At 45.2% G+C, this 19799-nt stretch overlaps 1 protein-coding gene across 1 annotated transcript in view; it reads left to right on the top strand.

Moving 5' to 3' along the window:
* The first annotated feature begins 8158 nt into the window (after positions 1-8158).
* Positions 8159-19799, top strand: part of IHO1 (interactor of HORMAD1 1) — a 39446-nt gene continuing 27805 nt past the window's right edge. The window contains exons 1-2 of the mRNA XM_007533590.2: positions 8159-8218; positions 18230-18300. Of these exons, the coding sequence (XP_007533652.1) occupies positions 18245-18300 (56 nt within the window). The 5' untranslated portion in view covers positions 8159-8218; positions 18230-18244. The remainder of the gene's footprint in view (positions 8219-18229; positions 18301-19799) is intronic.

Raw genomic sequence — 19799 nt, 5'->3', positions numbered from 1 at the left:
AAATAAAATTTTATTTTAATAATTTTAAAACAGAAACTCTAATTCTACAATTGAGAATTAGACTGCCTTTTTGGTCAATATTTGTATTTTCTCTCTTAAAGATAACTAATCTCATCCAATTTGACAATATTGCTAATTTAGTAACATTTATATTGCATTTTATTGTCAATGAAAGTATGTATAATAATGATATTTTATGCTATTGATTTGTGCTTTCTCTCAGCTAAGGACTCCATTTTGTTGTGAAGAATGTTTTAACACTGCTTTATATTTTACATTTCATGACTTAAGCTCTTTTATTTTGTTTTCTGCATCTTAGATTTGCTTTACTGTTCACTAAAGTCCTTTAAATAAAATTAAAAAAAAGAATAGGAAAGCTGTCAGTGGAGGGGATGGTATACAGAGGCCTGGTAGTGGGAACTGATTGTGTGAAGCTGTACCCCTCTTTTTTTTTAATTTATTTATTCCCTTTTGTTGCCCTTGTTGTTTTATTGTTGTAGTTATTATTGTTGTTGTCATCGTTGTTGGATAGGACAGAGAGAAATGGAGAGAGGAGGGGAAGACAGAGAGGAGGAGAGATAGACAGACACCTGCAGACCTGCTTCACCGCCTGTGAAGCGACTCCCCTGCAGGTGGGGAGCCGGGGTTCGAACCGGGATCCTTATGCCGGTCCTTGTGCTTTGCGCCACCTGCGCTTAACCCGCTGCGCTACAGCCCGACTCCCAGCTGTACCCCTCTTATCCTGTGGTTTTGTCAATGTTTCCTTTTTTTTAAATAATTTTAAAATATTTATTTATTTATTTCCCTTTTTGTTGCCCTTGTTTTTTATTATTATTGTTGTAGTTACTGTTGTTGTTATTGATGTCATCATTGTTCGATAGGACAGAGAGAAATAGAGAGAGGAGGGGAGGATAGAGGGGAGAGAGAAAGACAGACACCTGCAGATCTGCTTCACCGCCTGTGAAGTGACTCCCCTGAAGGTGGGGAGCTGAGGTCTCGAACTGGGATCCTTATGCCGGCTCTTGAGCTTAGTGCCACCTACAATTAACCCACTGTGATATCACCCAACTCCCAATGTCTCCTTTTTATAAATAAAAAAAAATTTTAATGACACTAACAATAAGCATACATATAATATAAACACTAATAAACATATCAAGATACTCTAATATGTAAACACTAATAATAAGTCACACACACATATATCTACATATACATATATCCCATTTATTAACAAAATATTTTTGATTTGTATCCAGAGGTAGAAACCCTAAAATGGTGAATCTGTAACAGAAGACAGTGACCCAGGGGATGGTGCAGTGGATAGAATGTTGGACTTAAAACCATAAGATCTACAACAACGACATCAATAACAACAACAATAATAACCACAACAACGATAAAATAACAAGGGCAACAAAAGGAAAAAAATGGCCTCCAGGAGCAGTGAATTTGTGATGCAGGCACAGAGCCCAGCAATAACTCTGGAGGCAAAAAAACCCCACCAAAAACCATAAGGTCTTGTATTCTCAGCATCACATGTGCTAAGATGATGCTCTGGTTCTCATCTTAATACATTTTGGGTCTTGGGGATACAGCATAATAGTTATGTAAAAAATTTTCATCCCTGAGCCTCCAAGGGCCCCGTTAAACCATCATAAACCGAGCAGAACTCTGGTTTAAAAAATAACACAGGGAGTTGAGTGGTAGTGCAGAGGGTCAAGCGCAGGTGGCGCAAAGCACAAGGACCGGTTTAAGGATCCCGGTTCGAGCCCCTGGCTCCCCACCTGCAGGGGAGTCGCTTCACAAGCGGTGAAGCAAGTCTGCAGGTGTCTTTCTCTCCCCCTCTCTGTCTTCCCCTCCTATCTCCATTTCTCTTTGTCCTATCCAACAATGATGAGAACAATAACAATAATAACTACAACAATAAAACAACAAGGGCAACAAAAGCGAATAAATAAATATTTTTTTAAAATAGCACAAAATAATCTTTTAGAGTTGGCAAGATAGTTTGCTTGGACACTGTGCCTGCTATGTCAAGAGCACAACACCAGGTTTGGGGCCTGTCCTCCCCAGTGCATTGAGAGAGGCAGCTGTGCTGAGCTATCTTTCTCTCTGTCACCCTCTTCCTTCCTTCCTCCCTCCCTTCCTTCTTTCCTTCCTTCCACTCTTTCTCTCTCTATCTAAAAACACTGGCCTATAGAGGTGAAGCTCCATGAATGACAAAAAGAAAAATAGAAGCAGCTTCTTAAACAAAAGCCCAGAAGATACACCTTTTCATGCTGGAGGCCCTACCACCACGTGGAAGCACGAGGGACAGAAGGAGTGGCGGGAGCACAAGGGACAGAAGGAGTGGCGGGAGCACGAGGGACAGAAGCAGTGGCGGGAGCACGAGGGACAGAAGGAGTGGCGGGAGCACGAGGGACAGAAGGAGTGGCACGAGGGACAGAAGCAGTGGCGGGAGCACGAGGGACAGAAGGAGTGACGGGAGCACGAGGGACAGAAGCAGTGGGGTGTGTGGAATCAGTCTAGATGGTGGAGTGTTGACTTAGCATCACTCACTTTTTAAAATACTTTTATTTATTTATTATTGGATAGAGACAGAGAGAAATTGAGGGGGGGAGAAAGGGAGAGAGAGACATAGAGACACCTACAGTACTGCTTTATCACTCTTGAAGATTCCCTCTGCAGGTGAGGCTGGGAGCTTGAACCTGGGCCTTGCATACTGGAACATGTGTGCTCAGTCAGGTGCACCACCACCCAGCCCTTCTTTTTAAAATTAATTTATTTATATTTGTCTATTTTTACCAGAGTACTGCTCAGCTCTGGCCCATGGTAATGCAGGGGATTGAACCTGGGACTTCAGAGCCTCAGGCATGAAAGAGTCTGCATAACCATTATGCTATCTATCCCCACCCCCAAAGTATTTTATTTTTAATGATATGCAGAGAGAAAGATACAGAGAGGAAGACCAGAGCATTGCTCAATTCTGCCATATGGTTGTGCTAGGAATTGAACCTGGGACCTCAGAGCCACAGGTATGAAAGTCTTTCTTTTCCCCTTCTTCTCCTTCTCCTTCTTCTTATTTTGCCTCCAGGGTTATCACTGAGGCTTGATGTCTGCACTATGAATCCACTGTTCCTGGTGGCCATTTTCCCCATTTTGTTGCCCTTGTTGTTATTATTGTTGTTATTGATGTCATCATTGTTGGATAGGACAGAGAGAAATGGAGAGAGGAGGGGATGACAGAGAGGGGGAGAGAAAGACAGACACCTACAGACCTGCTTCACTGCTTGTGAAATGACTCCCCTGCAGGTGGGGAGCGGGGGGCTCAAACTGGGATCCTTGCTCCGTTCCTTATGCTTGGTGCCATGTGCACTTGACCCATGGCATTACCGCCCGACCCCCTGTTTTCTTTCATTTTTAAAATATTTTTTAAAAATTAAAAAAAAATTTTTTATTCCCTTTTTTTGCCTTTGTTATTTTATTGTTGTAGTTAGTACTGTTGTTATTGTGTCATCTGTCTTTCCCTCCTCCCTCCATTTCTCTCTGTCCTATCCAACCATGACGACATCAATAATAATTACAACAACAAAACAAGGGCAACAAAAGGAAATAAATAAATAAATAAATAAAATTTTAACATAAAAAAAGATGATATTGTGTCCTTTTGGGCAACGTGGATGGAACTGGAGGTGATTATGCTTAGTGAAATAAGTGAAGAGAACTACCAGGTGGCTTCACTCGCGTGCAGAATCTAGAGATCTGATTCACAGGAACTTGCCAAAAAGAAAAAAACCCAAACCAAACAGATGCAAGCACACTGCTTGCAGGTCTTGTGAGAACTCTGGTGGAAGGTTCTCTCTGGGAGGCGGGAGGGCCGGGATATAGAACTTTGGTGGAGGGTGTGGTGTGGCGCTACACATTGTGATCTTACAATCTGGAACACACTGTTAATAACAAAATTAAAAAGACTATTGCTCAGCTGACACTGATTCTAAGGAACAATAGAATATGGATTTTAACCTTAAAATTTTATCAAGTTATTGAAGAGAGAGGGAGAGAGAAGCAGAACATCGTCCTGGCACGTGCAATACTGGGAACTGAGGAATGGAACTAGGGACTTGATGCTCCAGAGTCCAGTGCTTGTTTTTAAAAATATTTATTTATTCTCTTTTGTTGCCCTTGTTTTATTGTTGTAGTAATTATTGTTGTCGTCACTGTTGGATAGGACAGAAAGAAATTGACAGAGGAGGGGAAGACTGAAGGGAAGAGAAAGACATTGAGCACCGGGGTTCGAACCTGGTGTCCTTTTTTAAAATTTATTTTTTTTCTTTCTTCCTTCCTTTCTTTCTTTCTTTTTATATTTATTTATTCCCTTTTGTTGTCCTTGTTTTTTTTTTGTTGTTGTAGTTACTGTTGTTATTGATGTCATGATTCTTAGATAGGACAGAGAGAAATGGAGAGAGGAGGGGAAGACAGAAAGGGTGGAGTGAAAGACAGACAGACACCTGCAGACCTGCTTCACCGCCTGTGAAGTGACTCCCCTGCAGGTGGGGAGTCGTGGGCTCCAACCGGGATCCTTATACCGGTCCTTGTGCTTTGCGCCATTTGCGCTTAACCCACTGCGCTACCACCCGACTCCCGAGAGTCCAGTGCCTTATCCACTGTGCTGTCTCCTGAGCCTTTTATTATTTTTAATATTTATTTACTCATTTGGTAGAATAAGTGAGTTGCCTTATACATGGCCTGATTAAGGGCCCAGCACGAATGGGAGACTCTGGTACTGGGGAAAGGTCAGTATTGTTGTTTTTCTCCTCTATCTCTCCTTGTCTAAATGAAAAAAATTGGAATCACACAGTCTTTTCAGATTGAAAAGATTTTAAAAAATGACTTAGAGAAATCTTTCACTTAGAAAAATGCATTTAAGCTTTCTCCAAGTCCTTTTATAGCTCATTTCTTTTCAGTGCTGAATAACGTTCAGAGAAAAACATAATGACACAAAAATGAAATAATAGCATTTCTTCAACAATCTTAAATGCGCAAACCAGGGAGCACAAACTCAGGGTATTCACCAAATTGTGCCTTGCTGGGGGCTTCCATCAAAGATTATTATGCTGGGTTAAAGGATGCGGAAGAAAAGAAAGGACTTTAGAAGTTGATGGCTGGGGCCAGGTTGTGGCTTACCTGGTTAATTGCAAGTTACAACGCACAAGGACCCGTTCAAACCTCCAGTCCCCACCTGCAGAGGGGAAGCTTCACAAGCATTGAAGCAGTGCTGCAGGTATTTTCTCTCTTCCTCTCTAGCTCCCCTTCCCTACTGATTTCTGTCTCTATGCAATAAATAAATTATATTTTTAAAACTTTGTTGGCCAGGAACTAGGGTTGGTTATTTGTCTTATTCACTGAAGATCGTTGACTTTGACTCAAGCTGGCACAGATGACTACAGAGAGAAGAAAACCCTGTGTGGCTCTCAGAGACGGCAACGTCTAGACTGCAGCTGGTCAGCAGAGTTTTTATGTTTGATGTTTAGGATGGAGTCCCGGTACAAAATAGTTCATTCTGTCTTAAACATCCCTTTCCAAATAACATTCAGCTATTGAAATAAACCACAGCTTATCCATTTACCTACTGAAGATCACAACTTGATTATTCCCAAGTTTTAGCAATTATGAATAAAGCTGCTATAAATATCTACACAGAGGTTTTTGTGTAGACGTATTTCTAGCTCTCCGAGTAAATACTACAGAGCACAATTGCTGGATTATATGCCAAAAGTGAAACCAGATACCAAAAAGGTTGAAATTGGATTTAAGGGCAGCCTCAGGCACTCAAACCTTGCCCACCTTGCCCGCTTAGATGCCAGAGAATATTTAGGGCCTACTATGGGCTTTGTCTGGGAGGAAGCTTAAGTGTTTCAGGTCCTAGGAAGCTTGGGATTTTCAAACCCCCAACATTGTTCCAAAATCCAGGCTTTGGATCTCCTCTCCTCCCCGACTTGTACCTGTGTAGAAGGTGGACTGATACTCTTTGGAGGGCGGGAAGTTGCTTTGCATTAATATACTCCAGTCTCTGATTTTGGGTTTGATCAACAATAAAAGAAATTTCCCTGTCGCCTGGGAAGTGGTGCAGCAGGTAGAGCCGGTGACCTGTGAGCAGGAGGTCCAAAGTTTGATCCCAGGCATTGCGTGTGCCAGAGTAGTGCCCTGATCCTCTCATTCATAAGTAAATTTTTACAAAGGTATATGTAATATATCTTCATGCAAAACCTGGTGGATACATCAAAACTGCTTGGTACTGGAACATGCATAGATACACTGACCAGTGGAATAGAATTGAGAACCCAGGAGTGAGCCCCCACACCTATGGACATCTAATCTTTGACAAAGGTGCCCAGACTGTTAAGTGGGGAAAGCCTATTACAACAAAGTGAAATAAGTCAGAAACAGAAGGATGAATATGGGATGATCTCATTTTCTGGCAGAAATTGAAAAATAAGATCAGAAGAGAAAACACAAGTAGAACCTGAAATGGAATTGGCATATTGCACCAAAGTCAAAGACTCTGGGGTGGGTGGGTGGGGAGAATACAGGTCCAAGAAGGATGACAGAGGACCCAGCGGGGGTTGTATTGTTATATGGAAAACTGGGGAATGTTATGCATGTACAAACTATTGTATTTACTGTTGAGTGTAAAACATTAATTCCCCAATAAAGAAATTTTTAAAAAATGGGGAAAGCAGAGTCTCTTCAATAAATGGTGTTGGAAACAATGGGTTGAAACATGCAGAAGAATGAAACTGAACCACTGTATTTCACCAAATACAAAAGTAAATTCCAAGTGGATCAAGGACTTGGATGTTAGACCACAAACTATCAGATACTTAGAGGAAAACATTGGCAGAACTCTTTTCTGTATAAATTTTAAAGACATTTTCAATGAAACGAATCCAATTACAAAGAAGACTAAGGCAAGTATATGCCTATGGGACTACATCAAATTAAAAAGCTTCTGCACAGCAAAAGAAACTGGGGGGGGGGGTTGGCGGTAGCGCAGCGGGTTAAGCGCACGTGGCGCAAAGCGCAATGACTGGCTTAAGGATCCCAGCTCGAGCCCCCGGCTCCCCACCTGCAGGGGAGTCGCTTCACAGGCGGTGAAGCAGGTCTGCAGGTGTCTGTCTTTCTCTCCCCCTCTGTCTTCCCCTCCTCTCTCCATGTCTCTCTGTCCTATCCAACAACAATGACAACAATAACTACTGAAACAATAAAACAAGAGCAACAAAAAGGGAATAAATATTTTTAAAAAATAAAAAAATAATAACATCAGAGACAGTGACGTAGGTCCATTCAGTCCTCGTCCTCCACCCTCAGGCCACCGCGCCGGGCAGGCCGGGCAGGTCAGGGACGGTGAGTGAGTTCTCTTTCCTTTGCTTCCTTTTTTCTTTATTTTAATTTAATCTAATCTAATTTAATTTAAATTAATTAATTTATTTATTTTCCCTTTTGTTGCCCTTGTTTTTTATTGTTGTAGTTATTGTTGTTGTTATTGCTGTCGTCGTTGTTGGATAGGACAGAGAGACATGGAGAGAGGAGGGAAGACAGAGAGGAGGAGAGAGAGACAGACACCTGCAGACCTGCTTCACCGCCTGTGAAGCGACTCCCCTGCAGGTGGGGAGCCGGGGGCTCGAACCGGGATCCTTACGCCAGTCCCTGCGCTTTGCGCCACCTGCGCTTAACCCGCTGCGCCACACCGCCCGACTCTTTTCTTTTCTTTTCTTTTCTTTTCTTTTCTTTTCTTTTCTTTTCTTTTCTTTTTTTCTTTTCTCCAGAGCACTGCTCAGCTCTGGCTGATGGTGGTGCGGGGACTGAACGTGGCACTTCGGAACCCAGGCGGGAGAGTGTCTTCGCACAGCCAGCACGCCGTCTGCGCCTCCTTCGGGGCCTTTCTCTCCCCGCCTGCATCCATCCGCCGCGGGCCTCTCACTGCCGCGCGACCGGCCAACACGCTGGGGCCCCGCCGCGCCCTCCCCGCGGCCCAAACCCTCCGGACCCTTAAATCCGGGAGTGTGGGGCGGGGCTTGGGGAGCGAGCCTAACCCCCATTGGCCAGAGCAGATCCGGGGCGGGGCCGCGCATGCTCAGTCTTCCTCAGCGGGAGCGAGAGGCGTGGGTCGCCGGGCCAGTCAGCGCCGCCGCAGGCCGCGTGCGGGCCGTCAGAGGTGGAGGCCGGCGGGTGTGGGCGCCTCGGGCTGCGGGAGGCGCGGTGGAGGTCGCGGGGCTGGCGCGTCAGGAGAGCAGGCTGAGGGTGATGGCGGCTCGCAGATGTTCCCCGACACTCGGGCCTCACGTCGGGGCTCCTGGCCGCGCTTCCTTTCCCTGTGAGGAAAGTCCGCGCCGGCCGGTCCCCGCGGAGGGTACGGGCGCCGCCGAGGAAGCCGCAGCGATGGCGGCGGGGGGGCCGTGGGCCTGAAGCGCGTGCTGGCAGCCACCTCCCTCGCGCCCCGCGTCCTTTCTCTGAGGCGCAGACAGAGGGAGCCGCCTGCAGCGCCCCGCACCACTGGCGGAGCTTCCCCCTTGCAGGTGGGGACCGGGGCCTTGAACCCGGGGCTCCGTGACCGCGCGGGGACTCGTGCCCGCCGCCAGGTGCTCTGTTGCCCGACCCTCCTCCCGTCTTCCCTTTTTCCTGCTTCTGCCTTTTCGGCTTTTTCATTGTTGTTGTTTTTGTATTTATTTATATTACATATTCCATGTTTATTTATTGATTTTATACTTATTCCCATTTGTTGCCCATGCTGCTTTATTGTTGTGGTTATTGATGTTGTTGTTGGACAGGACAGAGAGACATGGAGAGAGGAGGGGAAGACAGAGAGGAGGAGAGAAAGACAGACACCCGCAGACCTGCTTCACCCCCTGGGAAGCGACTCCCCTGCAGGCGGGGAGCCGGGGGCTCGAACCGGGACCCTCACGCCGGTCCCTGCGCTCTGCGCCACCCGCGCCTAACCCGCCGCGCCAGCGCCCGACCCCCCGGGTTTCCGTTTTTAATGACAGTGATCTTGTCTCTTGTCACCAGGGTAACTGCAGGGGCTCACTGCCTGCGGGATGATGCCGCCGCCCCAACGTGGCCATTTTATCTTTTTTTTGTTTTCTCCTTTTCTGCTAGAGACAGAAAGAGAAGCGAGGGGGAGAGAGAGAGAGACCGCACTGCTCCACTGCTCGCGAAGCTTCCCCCCTGCATGCGGGGCGGGGGTTGAACCCGGCTGTTCCCGCATAGCTCCAGCCCGCCAGCCTTTTATGCTTGACTAGAAATGCAAAACGAGAAGGGACGGCAGCCCTACCTGAGAAAGTTCTTTTTTTAATTTTTTTTTTTTTTTTACCTTAAAAACTGCTTGTGGGGAAGGGTGATGTAAGGACAGTTGTCATGAGTGTAGCTTATCACACCACACCCGCCACCCTAGGAAGTCCATTTCCCTCCTGGTGCCCGGCTCCCCATGCCTTCCTATCCCCTCCACCTCTTCTCCAGCTTATTTATTTATTTATTTTTAATTTTCCTTATTGGGGGATTCATGTTTTACAGTCGACAGTAAATACAGCAGTTGGTACATGCACAACACTTCTTAGTTTTCCACATAATCCAGTTTATTTTTTAACTAAAAATAAAGTTTTTTGTGAAAGAGAAAAGCACCAGGGCATCACAGAGAGGGGAGGGGACAGAAAGAGAAGGAAGGACGCCACTCCTGAATTCAGCATCCCCTGCGCAGGGCGGCTCGCATGGTGCCAAAGGCTTGAACTTGGGTCCTTACGCACAGTAGTGTGTGTTGTTGCAGTGTACAATCTCCCAGACCTCTATTTCTTTTTTTAAAGTTTCATTTATTAACGAGAGAGGATGCAAGAAAGAGACAGAATAAGAACCAGAGCATCATTTCTGGCACATGCGATGCTGGGAATCAAGTTAAGCAACTTTGTGGTCCAGGAGGTGGCACAATGGATAAAACACAGGACTCTCAAGCAGGAGCTCCTGAGTTCAGTCTCTGGCAGCACATGTACTAGAGTTTATGTCTGGTTCTTTCTCTCTCTCTTCTCTTGTCTTTCTCATTAATAAATCTTAAAAAAAGAAATATACATATATATATATATTTGTTATTGACAAGGTTAATGGTTTACAGTACATTCTTTGACACATAGGCACAATCTTCTCCCCTCGGTAGGTGTCCGGGAGACTAACATATATGAAAAATGCTCAGAGTTGCTGATCAGGGAAATGCAAATAAAAACACGGTACACCTGTGACGGTGTCATGCATTAGAGGAGTTCCTGCTGTTCAGCTCGGAACCATGGGGCTGAGCCGTCCTCTAGGCCAGCCCCTAGAAGCTGTTCGTGTGTGCATCCAGTTCACCTCAGAATTGTGGGTGCCTATCTAGGAGTAACGGCCTCAATAGTCTTCAGTCACACTCCTCTCTGGAAGGAGGGCTGTAGACAGATGGGATTTCTGCCACAGGGATTAAAAGCCTGTAAAAATAGCAACGAGACAGTCAATGCACAAAGGACAGATGAAGCTGACCGGAAGTTGAGCATGTCCAGTCTCATGGTTTTTAGCTATAGTCAAGGGTGTGACCGTAGGATTCCTACAACATTTAAGTTCTTTTTTTTTTTCTTAGATAGAGACATTAAAAGAAATCACAAAACCAAAGCTTCCTTCAGTGCATTGTGGAGGATGCTGGGCTCCAACTTTGTCTGCACATATGGCAAGACAGCACTACGTTCTCAAGGGAGCTATTTCTCCAGCCCGGCATTTTAGACTGTTTTGAAGCTCAGGAGATAGCATAGTGGTTATGCAAAAAGCCTTTCAGGGAGCCTGGTGGTGGCACACCCAGCTGAGCATTAAGGCTCCCACGCTCAAGGACCCAGGTTTGAGACCCCCTGTCCCCACTCCCAGGGAGGAAGCTTCTCAAGAGGTGAAGTAGAGCTGCAGATGTTTCTACCTATGCCTTCACCCTGTTTCTCTCTGTACTAGCAAATAATACAAAGAAGTTAAAAATGTTGGGGAGCAGTCAAGTTTGTACACCCTGTTAAGCGTACATCTCCCCATGTGCAATGACCCAGGCTCAAACCCCCACTCCCCACCTGCAGGAAGAATGCTTCATGATCGGTGAAGCAGGTATGCAGGTGTTTTTCTTCCTCTCTCCCTCTCTGTATCCCCTCCCTTCTCAATTTCTCTCCGTCTTGTCAAATAAAAATAGAAATTAAAAACTGGCCACCAGAGTGGTGAATTTGTAGTGCATGCACCGAGCCCCAGTGATATAGATTATTCTTTCTCAGCATAAAGTGATATGGAAGGTGGAGAGGCTGTATTCTCGGAGGTAATAGTCTTGCAGATGTCTTTAAAGCTGCCTAGGATGTAAATCTCCACTGTGTGGTGAAAGTTCTGTGAGTAGAGAAAAACCCCTTATTATTATATCACATATATTTTCACACAAGCTAGAATTTCTGTATTCATTATATCACCTTTTAAAAATATGAATCTATGCTAATCTAGGGATTTGAGATGTAACTGAAAATAAATCATATGTATATATTTTTTGAATTTGTGAGTACTTGTAAAGTTTTGCTCCACTGTTCTGATTTAGTTTTCAAGGTGTATAGTTTTTTCGTGTTACTCATTTAGCAGCAAACACTTTGCTGGGCACCTAGGTGCCAAGTAACGGTTTCTAGATGTGCGGGATACAGCAGTGAGCAAAACAACACTTCCTGTTCCCGAAAACCCTTGTTATGTGTGCTGACACAAAAAATGGCATTCATTATTAAATACATCATGCACTGGAATGATGATTGCAAGAGGAAAAGGAGGAGTATTGTAGTAGTTGAGGTGTTGATTTTGAATAACTTGAGAAAACCCCTGAAAGATATAGAATAGACTGTTAAATGCTGATACCTAAGAGGAGAAAAAAAAAGTCAAATGTGGGGCAGTATAGGAGTGGGACCTTTCCCAGGAAAGAGTGAGAGAAGTGTCTCTCTCCTAAGAGGTGTGAAATATAGTCTAGTTGAGAGAGAACAGGCTAAGGGGGTTGTGCAGAGGATGCCAGAAGGGGATCCTGAGAACTCTGCTTGTATTTGGAATAGAGTAGAAGAGTAGAAAATTTGAGCAAACAGGGTAATATGATCTAAGACTACAGTAACTGAGTGTTTCCGAGAGAAAAGGCTAAAGTGGAAGAAGGGGGAGATCTGACCAGCTAGATCACTGGCGTAGTCCAAGCAGTGACAGTGGAGTAGGGTTGTCAGATTTAGCAAATAACAATACAGAAAATCCAGTTAAATCTGCATTTCGGTCAGGGGTTTGTGAAGTGGTAGAGCACAGGAATTGTATGCATAAGATCTCAAGTTTGATCCCTGGTGCCACCGGGATGCTCTGGTTCTCTCCCATTCATCTTTTGGGGGTTAGAGAAGCCACACCTGAGTGTGTGTCCTGCCACATGCTCGGCCCAGGTTGGAGACCCGGCACCGCCTGGGAGTGGCGTGATGCCGGGCGAGCTGCTGTGCTGTGCTGTTTCTCTGCCTCTTTGCCTCTGTCTGACAGAAAAGCAACCGGGGACACCTGGTGAAGCACACACTTAATTATGCACAGGGACCTGGGGCTTGAACCTGCAGACATGAAGCTTCACCAGTGAAGCAGTGCTGCAGGTATCTCTTTCTCCGTGTCGATCTGTAATTTCTCAATTTCTGTCTTTATCAAAAAGAGAAAGGAAAAAAGAAAAAAGAATCCTTCTGGGTGTAGTGGATTCATCTTGCAGGCACCAAGCCCCAGTGATAATCCTTGTGGCAATAAAAAAAAAAAAAAAAAACACGAAGTAGTCAGGAGTCGGGCAGTAGCGCAGCGGGTTATGCACATGTGGCTCAAAGCATAAGGACCGGTGTAAGGATCCCGGTTCGAGCCCCTGTCTCCCCACCTGCAGGGGAGTCACTTCACAGGCAGTGAAGCAGGTCTGCAGGTGTCTGTCTTTTTCTCTCCCCCTCTCTCTTCCCCTCCTCTCTCCATTTCTCTCTGTCCTATCCAACTACAATGATATCAATAACAACAATAATAACTACAACAATAAAACAACAAGGGCAACAAAAGGGAAAATAAATATTTTTAAAAATTAAAACGAAGTAGCCACGAACAGTGAAATCATTTTGACTATACACACACAATCAATTTCCTTTTTTTATTGGGGGGATTAATGATTTACAGTAAATACAGGTGTTGGTGCATGTGTAAAATTTCTATTTTCTGCAAAACACCCCTAGCCCAGGTCCTCCTCCACCATCATGCACCAGGACCTGAAAGCCCCCCCCATACACACACACACACACACACACACACACACACACACTCACCCAGGGTCCTAACTTGGGAGCAATACACCACACCTAGTCCATTCTACTTTGTGTGCCCCCTTCTGCTCTTATTTCTCAGTTTCTGTCTATGAGTGAGATCATCCCATACTCATCCTTCTCATTCTGGCTTATCTCGCTTAACATGATTCCAACCAAGTTGAGGTGAAGACGATGAATTCCTCATTCTTGATAGCTGAGTAGTACTCCATGTGTATATGCACCACAATTTTCTTGGTCACTCATCTGTGTTGGACACCTGGGTTGCTTCCAGGTTTTGGCTATTACAAATTGTGCTGCTATGAACATAGGTGTACACAGATCTTTTTGGATGGGTGTGTTTGATTCCTTAGGGTATACTGCCTAATTCTCTGCATGAAATCTGCCTTCTTAGGGAGTCAGACGGTAGTGCAGTGGGTTAAGTGCAGGTGGCGCAAAGCGTAAGGACCGGCGTAAAGATCCCGGTTCGAGCCCCCGGCTCCCCACCTGCAGGGGAGTCGCTTCACAGTCGGTGAAGCAGGTCTGCAGGTGTCCTCCTTTCTCTCCCTCTCTCTGTCTTCCCCTCCTCTCTCCATTACTCTCTGTCCTGTCGAACAACAACAACATCAACAACAACAGTAATAACTACAATAACAATGAAAAACAACAAGCAATAAAAAGGGAAAAATAAACAAATATTTTTAAAAAACTGCCTTCTCACCAGAAGTGCATTGAAAGGCTCTTTAACAACAACAACAAAAAAAAAGCTTAACACCTGAGAAAGAGAACCAGAGCATCACTCTGGTACATACAGTGTTGAGGACTGAACTCAGGACCTCATGCTTGTGAGTACATCACTCTAGCCACTGTACCACTTTCTGGGTGCCAGCATACTTGAATCTTTACTATTATAGGAAATTGAACATTATGATTTAAATTTGCATCACTCCGATATTTCTGTATGTCTATTTAGACCTTTACTTTCTACTCCTAGGAACAGTTGTCTATGTCCTGACCATTTTCTTTTCTTTTGGTAGAGATTTAGGGACTGACAAAATAGCTCACATGGGAGGGTGCCTGCTTTGCCTTGCATGTGACCCACGTTTGGGGTCTGGGTATACCACATGGAAGACCTACAGCAGCAAGGGAAGCAATTTTTTTTGCTAAGACAGAGAGAGACTGAGGGGGAGGAGGAGTTCTTTTTCCCCACTTGATCCTATCTACTGTTGCGTGCTTGGATTGCTTCTTTGAGATCAGCTATTATATTATTCAGCTCTGGTACTTCTGCTTGGAACCTTCTTACATTTCATGTTCCCTGCCACCCCACCCCCCAAGACTTCCTTCTCTGGAGGGTATGCCTGTGTGATTCTACCACTCCCAGTGATCTATCTCTCCCTCTCTGTTTCTCTCTTTCTTCCAGATAGAGTGTAAAGACAGAGAGGGACAAAGAGTGAAAGAGAGAAGGGAGATATGACAGCGCCTCCCCACTGCTTACGAATCTTCCCTTTTTGTGACGTTCCTTAGTGGTGACCAGGACTTGAGTCACGTGTATGCTTCACAAGGCGAGCCATCTCCTGGCTTCCACACTTCCTATCTTTAATGGAAATCTCCCTTTGCTCATACGTTGTTTTCCTCACCTTGGTGGGCAGCTTAAAACACACACAACACTCATGGCCGGGCGGTAGCGCACCAGGTTAAACGCACATGGCACAAAGTGTAAGGATCGGCTCAAAGACCCTGGTTGGAGTCCCCGGCTCTCCACCTGCAGGGAGGTCACAAGTGGTGAAGCAGGTCTGCAGGTGTCTGTCTTTCTCTCCCCCACTGTCTTCCTCTCCTCTCTCCATTTCTCTCTGTCCTGTCCAACAACAACAGCATCAACAACAAAAATGGGGAAAAAAGGTGGCCACCAGGAGCAGTGGATTCATAGTACAGGCACCAAGCCCCAGCAGTAAACACACACACACACACACACACACACACACACACACACTTAGGGGGAGAGAGAGAGAGAGAGAGAGAGAGAGGGAGAAAGTGAGTGAATCTCAAAGTGACTCAGGAGGTGGTGGAGTGTCTGGAGCATGAGGTCCTGGGTTTAATTGCAACATATGCCAGAGTGTCATTTTGGCTCTCTCTCTCCCTCTCTCATATTAGCAAATTAGTAATTTTAATTGGGGGTTAAGATATAGTTTACCTGGGGGTCGGGCGGTGGCGCAGTGGGTTAAGCGCATGTGGCGCAAAGCGCAGGGACCGGCGTAAGGATCCCGGTTCGAGCCCCCGGCTCCCCACCTGCAGGGGAGTTGCTTCACAGGCGGTGAAGCAGGTCTGCAGGTGTCTATCTTTCTCTCCCCTTCTCTGTCTTCCCCTCCTCTCTCCATTTCTCTCTGTCCTATCCAACAACGAATTGCGTCAACAAGGGCAATAATAATAACCACAACGAAGCTACAACAGTGGCAACAAAAGGGGGAAAAAAAAATGGCCTCCAGGAGCGGTGGATTCATGGTGCAGGCACCGAGCCCAGCAATAACCCTGGAGGAGGAAAAAAAAAAAAAAAGATATAGTTTACCTGGTAGAGTGCACATTTGTCATGGACAAGGAGTCAAGTCCCTGACAGACACATGGGAGCACCTGCACTGGGAAAGCCTCACAAAAGGTGGAAAAGTGCTGTGGTGCCTCTACTTTATTTCTCCCTCTCTACCTTTCTCTTCTAGTTCTCATCTTCTGTCGAAAATCAATCAATCAATCAATCAATCAATCAATCCACTGGGAGCAGGGGTGTCTTTATTGATAAGAGGAGGAGAAAGAGAATCAGAACACCATTTTGGCACATGTGATGCCGGGGACGTCATGCTTCAGAGCCCAGTGCCTTATACACCATCATGACACCACCCAGACCACAAGAGATTTATTTTCATTCAGCTCCAGGGTCCCACACGTATGTGATACCACCATCTCCAGGCCAACTTTACTCATTAGCTGAAGATTGTGGCTACAGGTAGATAGACCACAGCGCTGCCCCAGCACCCACGGGACTCTCCTCGGTGCCATGGTGTTCTCATGCAGTGTCCGGGCCTGAGCCCAGGGCCTTGTGCATGAGGGGCGTACATGCTAACCCAGTAGCCTCCGGGCCCTGGAGTTGATTTTTTAAACTGGCATTACAGGGGGTGGGAGACCTCTCATCCCTAGGGCATGCGCTTTACCGGGCACCTCGACCTTGGTTCCAGCTCCCAGCCATCACGTGGGAGCTCCATGCCACCGAGAAGCCCCACACGTGGTAGCGCAGTGTTATGAGGCCTCTCCTTGCTCTGCTTTTCTTTTCCTCTGTTTCTCACCCTCTGCCGGGGGGGGGGGGGGGAGGGCAGGGAGTCTGCCAGGAGCAGGCTGAAGCCCTGGCAAAACTCCAGGCAGCAACAAACAACAAAAAGCACCTCACTAAAAACACAGACGGGTAAATTTCATGTTCTGTCCTTACTGAGTTTGTCCCTGGGTACTTTATCTTCTGCCCTGAATTTGTAAATGGCATGCTTTCCTCCCTCTTTTATTAGCTTTTGCTTACCTTACCAAATTATCCTTTTTGCAAACTGTTTCTATTTATTTATTATTGGATAGAGACAGAACTTGAGAGAGGAGAGGGAGATGGAGAGGGACAGAGACAGAGAAACACCTGCAGCCCTGCTTCACCACTAGTGAAGCTTTCCCCCTGCAGGTGAGGACCAGGGGTTTGGACCTGGGTCCTTGTGCGTGGCAATGTGTGCACCTGACCAGGTGCGCCACCACCTGCCCCCCTAATGTTTTTGGAAATCAAAGTTGTTTCAGAGGTGACTGGTCTCTCTTTGCTACTGAGGAGGGGAGTTTGCATGTAATACAATTCAACGGTAGGAAATACCTATTTTGATACATAGGTACTTTATCATCAATTGGGACTTTTAAAAAAAGATTTTATTTATTTATTCATGAAGATAGAAGGAGAGAGAGAGAGAGAGAGAGAGAGAAAGAACCAGACATCACTCTGGTACACGTGCTGCTAGGGATTGAACTCAGGACTTCATGCTTGAGAATCCAACGCTTTATCCACTGTGCCACCTCCCAGACCACCATCAATTGGGACTTATAAAAACATTTATGATGATTGATTGGGCATAGGGTAGATAGCATAATGGTTATGCAAACAGACTCTCATGCCTGAGGCTCCAAAGTCCCAGGTTCAATCCCCCACACCACGGATAAGCCAGAGCTGAACAGTGCTCTGGTTAAAAAATTAAAAAAAAATATATATATACATATATTTGGAGTCAGGCGGTAGCACAGTGGTTAAGTGCACGTGGCGCAAAGTGCAAGGATCAGAGTAAGGATCCTGGTTTGAGCCCCTGGCTCCCCACCTGCAGGGGAGTCGTTTCACAGGCGGTGAAGCAGGTCTGCAGGTGTTTATCTTTCTCTCCCCCTCTCTGTCTTCCCTTCCTCTCTCCATTTCTCTCTGTCCTATCCAACAATGACAACAATAATAACTACAACAATAAACCAACAAGGGCAACAAAAGAGAATAAATAAATAAATATTTTTTAAAAATTTAAATATAATAATAATTGGTTGATTGATTAGTGGGAGTTTGTGTGTGTGAGAGAGAGAAAGCTAGAGCATCTCTCTGGCTCATGTAATGTTGAGGCTGGAACTCGGGGGCCCCAGGCTTGAGAGTCCAATGCTTTGTCCACTGAGCCCCCTTCCAGGATGCTATTATCAAGTGACATTTATCACCAGCTGCACGGGACTCTATCTGCTGAAATGTCGTCACCTAAAAAGAATAGTCACCAGTAGTCACTAATCTTTGAGAGAAATTAGACTTTTTTTTTTAATCCTTTTCAACTAATATTCTTTCTTCTCTTCAGCAGGGATACTAATAAGAAATGAATTTTAATGTCTGGAATATCAAAGAGATGCTCAGTATGCCTTCAGGTTCTGGGTAAGTTTTCTGGATATAGTTTCTAATGCTTAAGAGTGTAGGGTATTTACATTGATTTCATAGAAAAATATCTGCCTTCAGCAGGTTAAGCACACGTTGCACAAAGCACAAGGACCGGCATAAGGATCCTGGTTCGAGCCCCCGGCTCCCAACCTGCAGGGAAGTCGCTTCACAAGTGGTGAAGCAGGTCTGCAGGTGTCTGTCTTTCTTTCCCCCTCTCTGTCTTCCCCATCTCTCTCCATTTCTCTCTGTCCTATCCAACAACAATGACATCAATAACCACAACAATGTTAAACAACAAGGGCAACAAAATGGAAAATAAATAAATATTTTTTAAAAAGAAAAATAGTTGCTTTTCTATTAGTTTGTAGTCATAGAATTACCCTTCCGTCCTCCTAGCTTCTTCCCCTTCTCTTTCCTTTCCCTCTTACTCTCCCCTACTTGCCTTTTTTCTGCTACTTGTTTCCTGATTATAGATGCAATGATTTCCTGATTAGCTCCTCGCAGTAATGGAGCAAAGAGCTTGTATCCAATAGTTGGCCTGTGAGTGGTAAGTACAGTCCAACACCTGCAACTTGCCATCTCAGTGGAGCAGTTGCTAATGAAGCACTGAGGCAATTTTCAGATATGTGTTCAGCTGTGTAGTACAGCTTGTGGTGCTGTGGAGTTTAGACTCACTTGAGCTATTGATATGGTTCACTGGGCTGTCACCCGCTCTCTTACTCCACCATGGAGCCCAGTGGTGACATTCACCTGTTTCCCAGTCTGCCTAATGTGAAGGGTGTGTCTGAAATGTACGTACTTAAAATAATTGCTCTTATATGTTTTTTAAAGTTTATTTTTTGATGAGAAGAGAGAGATACCAGAGCACTGCTCAACTCTAGCTTATAGTGGTGCTGAGGATTAAATCTGGGACCTTAGAGTCTCAGGCATAAGAGTCTTTGGCAGAACCATTATGCTGTCTCTCCAGCCCTGTTTAAAGTATTTCCAATGGCTTTTAGTATTCTTTTTCTTTTTACTGTGGGATAGATTCTTTTTTCCTTAACATTTTCCTAGTTAATTAATACTGCAAAAATTCATAGCACCACTGTTCTTTTTCATTCTTTTACATTTTATTTTATTTTATTTTATTTTATTTTACTGCTTCCAAGTGGGGAGTGGGGGCCTGAACCTGGATCTTTGAGCAGGTTCTTGAGCTTAGTACTATGTGCGTTTAACCAGATGTGCCACCACCAGCCTCTACCTTCTCATCTCTTTTCTCTCTCCCTCTTTCTTTCTCTCTCTCTCTCTTTGGTCTCTTGGGTTATTGCTGGGGCTCCCATGCCTGCACTATTCAACTACTCCCAGCAGACCACTTTATTTATTTATTTATTTATTTATTTATTTATTTATTTATTGGACAGAGAAAGTAAAAGGGGAAGGGGAGGGTCTGGGTGGTAGCAAACCTAGTTGAATGCACATGGTACAGTGTGCAAAGACTTGGGTTCAAGCCCCTGGCC

Source organism: Erinaceus europaeus, chromosome 12 (genome assembly GCF_950295315.1).
Source record: "Erinaceus europaeus chromosome 12, mEriEur2.1, whole genome shotgun sequence".
Taxonomy (NCBI): domain Eukaryota; kingdom Metazoa; phylum Chordata; class Mammalia; order Eulipotyphla; family Erinaceidae; genus Erinaceus; species Erinaceus europaeus.
The sequence above is the reverse complement of the archived record's forward strand: the minus strand, read 5'-3'. Positions and strand labels throughout refer to the sequence as shown.